The 13,674-nt window shown below is 42.8% G+C and overlaps 1 protein-coding gene across 1 annotated transcript in view; it reads right to left on the bottom strand.

The window, feature by feature from the left end:
- LOC118369554 (serine/threonine-protein kinase 32C-like) overlaps positions 1–13,674 on the bottom strand; it is a 142,318-nt gene that overhangs the window by 19,149 nt on the left and 109,495 nt on the right. Inside the window, exons 4-8 of the mRNA XM_035754043.2 lie at positions 11,689–11,862; positions 1,704–1,741; positions 705–794; positions 364–467; positions 35–151 (exon numbers count right to left, since the gene is read on the bottom strand). Coding sequence (XP_035609936.1) covers positions 35–151; positions 364–467; positions 705–794; positions 1,704–1,741; positions 11,689–11,862 — 523 coding nt within the window. The remainder of the gene's footprint in view (positions 1–34; positions 152–363; positions 468–704; positions 795–1,703; positions 1,742–11,688; positions 11,863–13,674) is intronic.

The following is a 13,674-nucleotide window of genomic DNA, read 5'->3' as shown; positions in this document are numbered from 1 at the left end:
CTCCTTCCCCCTTCCACTTCCCCTCCCCACTTACCTTCCTCATGAGATGGACCAGATCCTTGGGCCAGGTGGAGTTGTACTGCACACTGACTGTACTGAAGAGCTGCATTAAAGACTCCACTGAGTTACTGGCATGGATCTCATAGGGCCTCTGACAGAGGGAGAGAGCGAGGGAAGGGGGAGAGAGGAAGAGAGAGTAAGGGAGAGAGGAAGAGAGAGTAAGAGAGAGATGGGGGAGAGAGAGAGGGGGAAGAAAGCATAGACAGACTGAGAAATGGAAAGAAGATAGTATTAACCACATACAGTAAGCTTCAGTTTTCGTTACTCAAGAACAGCTCCACTTCCCATAATGCCTATCCTTACCCATCCACGCAGCACCTCAAAAACCGTCACGCCGAGTGACCACCAATCCACCTCAAAGGCATACCCCACCCCCCCGCTCACAAAGGACTGGAAGATCTCTGGGGCTGGAGGAGATACAACACAGACAGAGTCAGTCAGCTAGGCTACACCTACACGAGACCATCAAACACGAATGGATATTTACACAGTATGTTAGTGATACGGTTCCAGATCAGTCTCGTCATAGTCGTGACTAGGACCATAGGACAGGAAGACAGTACAAACAGATCTGGGTCCAGGCTAGTGACAAAGGTTTCCAAGGGCTGAAGGAATAACAGGTATAAAATTTTAAAAAGTCTTACCCATGTAGGGCTTGGTTCCAGCTAAGGCCGTGGCCCTCTCTCCATCCTTGATTATTGTAGCAACGTTGAAGTCTGTCAGGTGGGCGTGGCCTGGGAAGACAGCGCTCCTTAGAACCAAACTCAAATATACTGTAACACCACATCCATAAAACTCCCAAAAACATGTTTCTTTCTTTAAACAAAACGATCCAAAAGAAACTTAAAGCTACGGTATCTATTTTTGTCTGAACTTGAGTAGGCGTTCTCTCTTTATTACCTGATGTAATCGAAATCAAATTTGTTGTCTCTGACTAACTTTGACTAACTAACTGACAAACAAAAACAAAACACAAATAGCTTAGTAAAAACACGATTCAGTGTGTCAACGAGACATTTGTTTGCCGGAGTCTGGTCTACCCGCTGGCGACTCCACATATACCCGCTGGCGACAGGGTTATGAATCCTGCCTCGGCCCCTACTCCCAGTCTCCCTCTGTATCTGTCTCAGTCTCTACCTTCTGCCTGTCACTGTCCTTAAAACAATAAAACACATTACAAATATATATTTAAAAAAGACTTGAAGCAGTCTGCCTGAGCATTTTACTGTAAGAGCTGATGTCTACAGACCACAGTAGTGAAGAGGACTAGTGTGTCCTTGTCTTCAAAGCATGGTGGGGTGTGAGACACACATTCTGGCCATTCTGCATGAGTGCTGACCCCATTACTGTGGTGATACCTACAGTAACATCCTGCAGAGTCATGACTGTGTGTCCTATCTGTCACCTTGGACCATTTTCCTTCTCAGAAGCTCGCTTTACTGTACATAGGAACATTTTTCTCTTTCTCCCTCTCTCTCCTTCTCTACCACACATACTGTACACACGCACATGAACAACAATGTCACTCAAATGGCCTACACGAGCCTTCATAAAGCATGTGACAAAGGTAAAACACACACACACACATCATAGACATCTAATGAGTACAAGATAAAGTCAGCTCTAAGAAGAGGCATTCTCACCTTGCTCATCTAACAAGATGTTATCTGGTTTGATATCCCTGTGAGATAGAAACAGAGAGAAACACAGAAATCATTGTCTAAGAATATGGAACTGCATGTGTGTGGAACAGAATGGGTAGCTGTAAGTGTTACATGTGTGTGCAAGTGTATCTGTACATTGAGGCTTGTAAGTATTGCCTGGGTTGTTCAACAAAGAGAGACCCTTTTGGGGGAGTAATGCTGTTAAGAAAAACCTTTTATTTCACCAAATGTTTATATTCTGTCATAAAGAGAGCATGTTCCACTTAATATTTAAAAAAAAACATTTTCCCCCATAAAAGAGGTGAAATTAAGAAAAATGTTTGATTATTTCATTTTAAATCAGCCATAGCTCCCCTTGTGACAGGGGGAATGGAAGTGCAGCAAGGAGGGGCAATTGAATGCAAGCTTAACACATTTAAAAAAAAAACTTAACTCTTTTCTAGACCATCAACTATGGGTAACATGTTATGGTCGACTCTCTCAGTTTTCTACCACAAAACACCAGAAAATGCTCACCTGCTTTCTCACTATGATTTGAATGTTCAATGTTTCTTTTGAAAAAAATCATTAAAAAAGTAATAGTTTCACCATATTCAAATTATAGTTCAGTCTATGTGACAGGGTTGACCTTAAAATGAGGGACAAATAACTATCTACAGAAATGACTTTGTCAAAGCAACAAAATAACCTGGGCTTGACAATGATGGTGAAAACGTTAAATGGGGTTGAATGGGGTCAAATGTTCCTAGAAAAAGTGACGTGGGACATTTCCTTATTCATTAAAAAAATCAGATTCATTACATTTTCCATGTTGTTTATCTTAAAGCTAGGGCACTGCATTTAATATAACAAGCTTTTAAAATGAAACATTGGAACGACCAACCTGTGTGTGTATTACGTATGTGACTGTGTGCCGATGTGTGTGCGTATGCCCGTGTACTGATCCCTACACCACTATATTCGACGTGGATGAATGGGAACATGGCCATTTCCAATCCCGACGCCAGGGAGGCACTCCCAGGTTTTCTCCACACATGCTTTTTATGTGGGGCACCAATGCAGTGGAGACCAACATAAACAACAATACCTTGGTGTTAACCCACATGCACAGCCCCCTCCAAGCCCACAGCCAATTAACAGAGCCAACCCCGCTTATTTAATTATGCAGCCTGTCACGAAAGTGTGAATAATACATTTAGTCCACATAGAGAGTCTCATACGCTACACTAACATGATATCAGTAAGTCTTTTTTAACTGGTGTTTTCCTTAAGAGGTTTAATGGAGATGTGATCCCAAACCCAAGCCATTTAGTCCACAGAGTCTGTGTCTCAAACACTACACTGACTTAAAAAGTAATGTATGCACAAAGGTTATGCTATACCAAGAAGTAAGTCTCTATGTTAACTGGTGTATTTCTCAAGAGATTTCAATGGAAATGTACGGGAGGAACTCAAATATGAAAGTCTCTACACCGCCACAGTGGTTATTTGATGCAAAATCAGCTCATACACTTCACTAAAGTAACATTCCTGTTAGCACTGACCCACTGGGAACACACTGGTAGAATCAATGTTGCTTCCGGGTCATTTCAATGAAAATAAAAAACGAAATTACGTTGAACCAACGCAGAATAAACGCTGACTTGACGTCTTTGCCCATTGGGGAGGCTATACTGTACCATAAAAGTACATCTCTATGTTAACTGGTGTATTTCTCAAGAGGTTTATGGGAAATGTATTCAATTCACGTGCTCTATGGCCATGGGATAAATTCCAATATGAAACCCTCTGCCATCCCGCCACCATGGTTATTTGATGTAAAACCATGCAGAGCATTGCTTATTTAACACACTTCTTCTTTGACGTGACGAGCAATGCAGTCAAACGGGTTTCCTAAGTATGGAATGGAAACTCCAGCAGCAGACGACTAACACGTTTGAGGTCTAATTCCACCTTTAAGGCCTTCACTATAGAAGAGGGAAGAGAAATCAATGTTGACTTTTTAGTTTTTCTTCAGTGCAGAAGAAGTAAAGAGAGGGGGGCCATTCTTGTGTTCTTTGGGGACTTTTTTTGTTGCTTAGACTAATTCCACCTTCCTCAGGCATCATGGCAGCAGCAGACTGTTGCTAGGAGACACTTCTTCCCCCATTTAGTGCAACAAAATAATAGTATTCTCCTGTCGCAAACCCACAGCGTGGAACCAAATTGCAGAGCAGGAGATACAGATAACCAGGGATTGGATTAGGCCTCCTACAGCAGACACAACTGTGTCAGAGTCAGAAGTGTTGATGCCAGGATGAGAGAAAAAAAAAAACACACAGAGACTTGGGCAAACTCCCTGAATCTTCTACCAAATAACTTAATTGGTATTTAAATAATGGCAAAGCACATTTATCAAGTTGACAGGGTGAATTACTGTTTTAACTTGAGTTGAGGACAAGTGTGTGTTCATTCTAGTTGGAACTACAGTGCCATCAGACAGTGTTCCCACTCTTGTACTTTTTACACATTTCGTTGTGTCACAAAGTGGGATTAAATAGGTTTATTTTTTTACACAAAATACTCTAATGTCTAAGTGGAAGATAAATGTGAACATTTGTTAAAAAAAATATGAAAAATAAAGCACTAATATATCTTCATTAGATAAGTATTCAACCCCCTGAGATATTACATGTTAGAATCACCTCTGGCAGTGATTACAGCTGTGAGTCTTTCTGGGTAAGTCTCTAAGAGCTTTGCACACCTGGAATGTCGAATATTTTCACATTGTTCTTTTAAAAATTATTCAAGCTCTGTCAAGTTGGTTGTTGATCATTGCTAGACAGCCATTTTCAAGTCTTGCATAGATTTTCAAGGCAAATTTAAGTCAAAACTGGAACTGGGCCACTTTCAATGTCGTCATGATGTATATATGGCCTTATGTTTTAGGTTATTGTCCTGCTGAAAGGTGAATTTGTCTCCCAGTGTCTGTTGGAAAGCAGACTGAGCCAGATTTTCCCCTAGGATTTTGCCTGTGCTTAACTAAATTCCATTTATCACAAACAGGATTCCATTATCACAAACAGGATGCATGTTTTGGAATATTTTTATTATGTACAGGCTTCCTTCTTTTCACTCTGTCATTTAGGTTAGTATTGTGGAGTAACTACAATGTTGTTGATCCATCCTCACATCACAGCCATTAAACTCTAACTGTTTTAAAGTCACCATTGGCCTCATGGGGAAATCCCTGAGTGGTTTCCTTACTCTCTGGCAACTGAATTAGGAAGGACGCCTGTATCTTTGTAGTGACTGGGTGTATTGATACACCATTCAAAGTGTTATTAATAACTTCACCATCCTCAAAGTGATAGTCAATGTCTGCTTTTGTTTTTTTTAACCCATCCCCCAATAGGTGCACTTTGTGAGGCATTGGAAAACCTCCCTGGATCTGTTTTTGAATTTCACTGCTCAACTGGGGGGATACAGTGATGAGATAGTCGTTCAAAAATGATGTTAATGCAACTTAATTAGGTTACTTCATAAGCACATGTTTACTTTGCCATGACAAAGGGGTTGAAGATTATTGACTTATTCCCTCAGCTTGTAAACATTTAGAAAAACATAATTCCACTTTAACATTATGGGGTATTGTGTGAAGGCCAGTGACAGAAAAAAATAAATGGAATCCATTTTAAATTCAGGCTGTAACACAAAATGTGGAAAAAGTCAAAGGGTGTGAATAGTTTCTGAAGGCACGGTACACGATTGCTCAACGGCACAAATGCACAAACACACTCACCAGTACGCACACACCCAGATATTTATTTTGCACTTTAGAGGAGCAATTTGCTAAAACGAGCTTTGGAGTTATAGGTTAAAACATCGAGGCCAAATGGTTAAAACATTTTGAGTGGAGTTTGTGGTCTACAGGGACCTAAACACTTTCATTTACAGCACCAACACTTTGACCTGTGCTCAGCACTTTCAACAAAAGCTCACAACTGCAAGTCATACCATGCTGAAGAAGATTGATTTTAACAACTGTAGGAATATAGAAAAGCCTTCATTAAAAAGGGATTGCCCAGGTCCTTATAGAAAGAATACTATTCAGCAAACAACAGACTGTTGGACAAACAAATAGGCTACTAAAGCCATTTTGGTTTCATAATCCGATGGATAAAAACTCAGATTCTTAACAAGCACACAAAGAACTACACCACTGCCCAGTGATATACTAGTGAATTCAAAAGGTGTGGCTTTTCTTCCAACGAGCACCACATATTGGAGCCTACATCATTAGACCCAGAGCACAGGTTTTCCAGTACTGCAGTGCGGTGAGTATCTCCTGTAGCCATCAGGCCACACATTAGGTGTCAGAGCTGGGAGAGTGAAAAGGACGATGCAGGACTGCCCGTTCTGCCCGGGGACACTCAAGACAGATGAGAAAAGGATGATGATGAATCATTACACCCCTTAACACAGGGGATTCATCTCCTTTCGGGCATGGAGGTGAGGAGATGTCTGTGTCTGAAACAGGGAGTAGAAGAGGGAGGGCCAGGAGTCCCAGACGTGTCACCCAGGATAGGAGTAATCAGGGAGGTACGTACAACTAAAAGCAGACAAGCAGTGATCTCCTGCTGGGTGTCAGCGAATGATGGCTGTTTACACCATTTCAGAAAATGATCAGAAAATTCTGGTCAGAGTGACCGGAATGTCGCTCTCTGCTTTTAACACAAGAGGCACAGAGGCAGTATTTTGACTGCATATTCATTTAAAATGTAAATATCTCTGCAATTGTTTAAGTCATGCCCCCCTCTATCTTTGACTTTCGCTAAATAATTATATTTAACATACATATGTTTTTATATCAGAAACATCATGTGTTAAAGCTGTTTTAAGAGGATATCATTTTCACCCAATGCCAAAAAGTGACTTTTTCATAATCCTCCTACAGAGTCTCATTCAGGTAAGACGAGCAGACAGAGCCGATTCAGAGGTTTCCAACTATCACTTTTTCCAAGAATAATCGCTGTTCCTTTGCGGTCCATACATGAGCACGCGCCAGCAATTTTCAAGTTTTATTGTCACGTGCACAAGTACAGTAAAATGCCTTTCTTGCAAACTCTTTCCCAACAATGCAATTATCAATATCAGTAGTACTATAAATAAAGTAAAGTAGAACAAAAACCATGCGAGAAATAGAAATAAGAAGAACACGAGAAAGTAAGTAAACTAAGTGGTCAGTTCCAGGGTCAGTGGCAATACAATATTTACAAAGTGCAGGGATACTGGAGTGGTAGAGGTAGATATGTAAAAGGGGGAAAGTTGACTAGACATCAGGAGCATATATGATGATCATATGTGAGTGTGTGTGTGTTTAGTCACTATTCTTTATTTAATTTAAACCTTTAACTAGGAAAGTCAGTTAAGAACACATTTTTATTTACAATGACGGCCTACCCTGGCCAACGCTGAGCCAATTGTGCGCTGCACTATGGGACTCCCAAACACGGCCAGATGTGATACAGCCTGGATTCGAACCAGAGACTGTAGTGACGCATCTTGCACTGAGATGCAGTGCCTGAGACCGCTGCGCCACTCAGGAGCCCGGGGAGTATGAATGTGTGTGCATGTTGTGTGTGTGAGCAAATTAAGTGAGTATGTGTGAGTGTGCTGGAGTGTCAGTGTGTGCAAGTCCTGTGAGAGTTCATAGAGTAAGTGTGAAAATAAAGTAAAACAGTCAATGCAGATAGTCCATGTAGCCATTCTGTTAGCTATTTAGCAGTCTTATGGCTTGGGGATAGAAGCTGTTCAGGCACCTGTTGGTGTCAGACTTGTTGCTCCCGTGCCGCGTGTCATGTGGAAGCAGAAAGTACAGTTTATGGGCTTGGGTGGATGGAGTCTAACAATTATCCAGGCCTTCCTTTCACACCGCCTGATAGAGGTCCTGGATCGCAAGGAGCTCGGCCCCGTGATGTACTGGTCTAGCCGCACTACCCTCTCTAGTGCTATGCATTCGAGGGCGGTGCAGTTGCCATACTAAGCAGTGATGCAGCCAGTCAAGATGCTCTCAATGGTGCAGTCACCTCCCCGTTTCCTGTAGTCATTATCGCCAGTGATCAGGCCTACCACCGTTGCGTCGTCAGCAAACTTGATGATGGTGTTGGAGTTGTGTGTGGCTACGCAGTCGTGGGTAAACACACGAGTACAAGAGTGGACTAAGCACACACCCCTGTGGGTCCCCCGTGCTGAGGATCAGTGTGGCGGAGGTGATGCTGCCTACCCTCAATACCTGGGGTCAGCCCATCAGGAAGTCCAGGATGGTGACGAGCTTGGAGGGGACTATGGTGTTGAACGCTGAACTGTAGTCAATGAACAGCATTCTCACAAAGGTATTCCTCTAATCTAGGTGGTTGAGGGCAGTGTGGAGTGCAATTGAGATTGCATCATCTATGGCTCTGTTGTGGAAGTATGCTTGGAGTGTGTCTAGGATGTCTGGGATGACGGAGTTGATGTGTACCACAACCAGCCTTTCAAAGCGCTTCATTATTACAGATGTGAGTGCTACAGGGCTGTAGTCATTCTGGCAGGTAGCCTTAGAGTTCTTGGGAACAGGAATGGTGGTTGTCAGCTTGAGACGTGGGGATTATAGACTGGTACAAGAGAGGTTGAAAATAACCATGAATATTCTTGCCAGCTGTTCTGCACAAACATTGAGAATACACCCTGGAATAGTTCGGCCCCGTGGCCTTGTGAGCGCCGGCGGGGGCCCTCATGCACAGCTTGGTGTTGTATTTTGCCGAAGTGAGATTATTTAGTAGAAAGGCACTGTTGGGCATATCACGGCTGGGTCTTCCTTTGTAATCCATCATGCCACATGCGGTGGGTGTCAGAGCCTGTATAATAGGATTCCACCTTATTCCTTCTGTCCTTTTGCTAGTTTGAAACCTCTGCAGCGGTCATAACAGGAGTTGATTGTGTCCTCAGCCGTAGGCTCGGGGGTTGGCAGTGATAGCCCTCTGTACCGTAAACCTGGTCTTTATCTTAGTGCCAACCTCTGTGTTAATCCAGGGCTTTTGATTGGGGAAGCAGCGAAACTTCACTATGGGGACAACATCAGAGGTGCATTTCCTAATGAAGCCGGTGACGGAGGTGGTTAGCTCGTCGGTGTTATCAGAGGAGTTCCAGGAAATATTCCAGTCAGCTCTAACAAAGCAGTCCTGTAGTATAGCCTCTGATTTGGCGGACCATTTCTCTGTGGAGCGGGTAACGGATAGTTCCTGTTTGAGCTTCTGCTTGAAGACAGGAAGCAGGAGTATAGAATAATGATTGGCCGAAGGGGCAATACATTGCCTTTTATGCTGCTTGTGGGTAGAGTAACAGTGGTCTCGGACTTTATCACCACTAGTGGTGAAGGAGACGTATTGATGGAAGTTGGGCATCACGTAAAAAGAAGCAGCCTCCGTCCGGGTGCATGGTTTTCCTGCTTGTTTATAGCCTCAACTACATATCACCTTTAGTAGCATAAATGCTATTGTGTTCTTGGAAATGCATTGTTTCTCGTATTCTAATGTTATCAAGACTTTCATAAACACAACCAAAGGATTATTTTTCCGATAGCATACAGTATATGACTTATTTATTAGACTGTCAGCATGTTGCAGTCAAAAGGGCTGCTTATTGACATAGTAAGGGGGATAGCGAGGACTGGCAGTTCTAGTGTTAACAGTTCGCCATTGCAGTGTGTTTGAGCTCTAAAGGAGGGCCAGGAGACGCAGACACAATTTTGGTTAGCGATGGCTAAAATTAGCTGAAGTTAGTAGTGGCTGTTTATAGAAATCCGAACAGTGGATTACTGTCCTGGCCCATAGATTACTGTCAGGGTAAGAACCATATAACTGAAATCCTTTTAGCCTGACATTTGGATTTAACACTATTACGAAGGCAAGGACACACTGTGTCATACACTCAATTAGTATTTGGTACCATTGCCTTTAAAATGCTTAACCTGGGTCAAACATTTCAGGTAGCCTTCCACAAGCTTCCCACAATAAGTTGGGTGAATTTTGGCCCATTCCTCATGACAGAGCTGGTGTAACCGTGTCAGGTTTGTAGGCCTCCTTGCTCGCAAACACTTTTTTAGTTCTGCCCATAAATTCCCGATAGGATTGAGGTCAGGGCTTTGTGATGGCCACTCCAATACCTTGACTTTGTTGTCTTTCAGCCATTTTGACACAACTTTGGAAGTATGCTTGGGGTCATTGTCCATTTGGAAGACCCATTTGCAACCAAGCTTTAACTTCCTGACTGATGTCTTGAGATGTTGCTTCAATATATCCATATAATGTTCCTCCCATACGATGCAATCTATTTTCTGAAGTGCACCAGTCCCTCTTGCAGGAAAGCACCCCCACAACATGATGCTTCCACCCCCGTGCTTCAAGGTTTGGATGGTGTTCTTTGGCTTGCAAGCCTCCCCCTTTCTCCTCAAAACATAACGATGGTCATTATGGCCAAACAGTTGTATTTTTCAGACCAGAGGACATTTCTCCAAAAAGTACAATCTTTGTCCCCATGTGCAGTTGCAAACCTTTGTCTGGCTTTTTATGGAGGTAATGGAGCAGTGGCTTCTTCCTTGCTGAGCGGCCTTTCAGGATATGTAAATATAGGACTCATTTTATTGTGGATATTGATACTTTTGTACCGGTTTCCTCTAGCATCTTCACAAGGTCCTTTGCTGTTGTTCTGGGATTGATTTGCACTTTTCGCACCAACGTACGTTCATCTCTAGGAGACAAAACGCTTCTCCTTCCTGAGCGGTATGATGGCTGCGTGGTCCCATGGTATTTATACTTAAGTACTATTGTTTGTACATATGAATGTGGTACCTTCAGGCTTATGGAAATTTCTCCCAAGGATGAACCAGAGTTGTGGAGGTCTACACATTTTTTTTCTGAGGTCTTGGCTGATTTCTATTGATTTTCCCATGATGTTAGACATGTGACTAACAGAGATGGAATAATGTGTCCCTGAACAAGGGGGATCAAAATCAAAAGTAACAGTCAGTATCTGGTGTGGCCAGATCTCCTCATCATGGACTGCACCAGATTTGCCAGTTCTTGCTGTGAGACGTTACCCCTCTCTTCCACCAAGGCACCTGGAAGGCACCAATAAGCTCAGTCCGATGATGCTGTGACACACCGCCCCAGACCATGACGGACCCTCCACCTCCATATCGATCCCGCTCCAGAGTACAGGCCTCGGTGTAACGCTCATTCGTTTGACAATAAACGCAAATCCGACTGTTACAACTGGCCTACAAGCTCTCAGTCCAGCGTCTGTCAGCCTACTTCGGACAGTCTGAGCACTGATGCAGGGATTGTGCATTCCTGGTCTGCCACTACGAGGACTATTATCTGCTGTCTGTCCTGTAGCGCTGTTTTAGGTGTCCCACAGTACAGACAGTGCAATTTATTGCCCTGGCCACATATGCAGTCCTCATGCCTCCTTGCAGGATGCATAAGGCACATTCACGCAGATGAGCAAGGACCCTGGGCATCTTTCTTTTGGTGTTTTTCCAGAGTCAGTAGAAAGGCCTCTTTAGTTATTATTATATTAGTGTCCTAAGTTTTCATAACTGTGACCTTAATTGCATAACGTATGTAAGCTGTTGGTGTCTTAACGACCGTTCCACAGGTGCATGTTCATTAATTGTTTATGGTTCATTGAACAAACATGGGAAACAGTGTTTAAACCCTTTACAATGAAGATCTGTGAAGTTACTTGGATTTTTACAAATTATCTTTGAAAGACAGGGTCCTGAAAAAGGGACGTTTCTTTTTTTGCTGACTTTAAATATATCTATATTATTTTCTAAAAACTTTGGGGGGACAAAATAAAAACACTTTTGCCACCTGTTGCCAACCCCTGTTGTATCTCATACCAGTGCAGTGGATTCTGTGTCTATGGATAATGTCCATACCTGTGGATGATGTGCTGGCTCTGCAGGTAGTCCAGTGCCAGGGTCATCTCACACAGGTAGAGTTTGACAGCGTCCTCATTGAAATGGACGTTCTGTTGGAGGTGGTAGCGCAGGTCCCCTCCCAGCAGCAGATCCACCACCATGAACATGTCCTCCTCGTCCTGGAACGAGTACCTGGGACACAAGCCAGGGGTCAAAAGGTCAAGAGGGCTCAGTCAACATCCTGCTAGTGCCAGGACACTGACAAACAGTCAGACACAGACTCAGACACACACAGACACACACACACACACACACACACACACACACACACACACACACACACACACACACACACACACACACACACACACACACACACACACACACAAACAAGGCACAGAAACACACAGAGACACACACAGACACACGGAAACAAAACTCAGAAACACACAGGTGCAAGACAACATGCTGACCACATGCATCCTGCCCAGATAAATAATAAATAAAACACAGTAGCAATAAAACATAGTAGCATATCTTACTCAATAAACTCACTATGTATGTGTGGAACTAAGTGTGTGTGCACGACTGTGCATAGATCAGGGCTCTCAACCCGTTCCTGGAGATTTTCACTTATCTAGTGCACCTTATTTGAATAATTAGCTGGTTGAAAAGCTGAGTCAGATTAGGGTAGCTCTGCAGGAACAGGGTTGGAGAACGCCGGCGTAGATGAATAGCCGATAATGTGTTAATGTATCCAGGAGTTGGTGTGAATGTGTATTCACTTGTAAGCTCAAAACAAGCACAGTGGGAGCCATTACTTTGAGATTGATCATCATCTTAATGAGCTGCCATTTGTTGGAGTGAATGCAGGAGAGTGACTGTCAAATTAAGGCAAGAACAAAGCCAGCCTTTGATTGATGTCTCTTAACTGAAAATGGCTGGTGGACGGCTTAAGATCATAATGATCTGGGTGGGGTTTGTGACAATCTAATAATAATAATAATACTACACCATCTCGCCACAGGCATCTACTAAACATCAAGCTCTACTGGCACACTACAGCAAGCCTTGTACAATAGAAATCCAATCCAAACCACACAGTACATAAACAAAACGTCAGAAACCCACAATCACCTTTCTGTTATCATGAAAAGGGAGAGATCGAGAGAGCAAGAATAAGAAAGTGAGAGAGAGCGCGCGAGAGAGGCTTTCCGGAGGTTCTCAATCCGTAAAAGGTGAAAAACAACTGTATCAAACCCAGGTTCCAATCCTGGTCACTATTGCAACATTATAATTTATTTTTCATCTTGGCAGATTTCCTATATAGCTCCATTTCTCAGAGTTTAGCCCCACACACTCAGGGGGCATTTTGATTGGCCCTCTCCAGGCGCAATTTCCTGCTATCTATATCTGACAAATGGAGCACCATGCTCAGAGCGAGCAAAAATAATTCCATCTCACTGGGACATCAGTTCTGCAAAGCCAAACACCATTCACAACAGTACACTATACAGGTCAAAAGTTTGGACACACCAACTTATTCCAGGGTTTTTCTTTATTTTGACTGTTGTCTACATTGTAGAATAATAGTGAAGACATCAAAACTATGAAATAACACACATGGAATCACGTAGTGACCAAAAAGTGTTAAACAAATAAACATATGTTATATTTGAGATTCTTCAAAGTATCCACCCTTTGCCTTGATTATAGCTTTGCACACCCTTGGCATTCTCTCAACCAGCTTCATGAGGTATGCATTTCAATTAACAGGTGTACCTTGTTAAAAGTTGTGGAATTCCTTTCCTTCTTAATTCGTTTGAGCCAATCAGCTGTGTTGTGACAAGGTAGGGGTGGTATACAGAAGATAGTCCTATTTGGTCAAAGACCAAGTCCATATTATGTCAAGAACAGCCCAAATAAGCAAAGAGAAATGACAGTCCATCATTAATTTAAGACATGAAGGTCAGTCAACATTTCAAGAACTTTTAAACGTTTCTT

Source organism: Oncorhynchus keta, chromosome 36 (assembly GCF_023373465.1).
Source record: "Oncorhynchus keta strain PuntledgeMale-10-30-2019 chromosome 36, Oket_V2, whole genome shotgun sequence".
In the NCBI taxonomy this organism is placed as follows: Eukaryota; Metazoa; Chordata; class Actinopteri; order Salmoniformes; family Salmonidae; genus Oncorhynchus; species Oncorhynchus keta.
The sequence above is the reverse complement of the archived record's forward strand: the minus strand, read 5'-3'. Positions and strand labels throughout refer to the sequence as shown.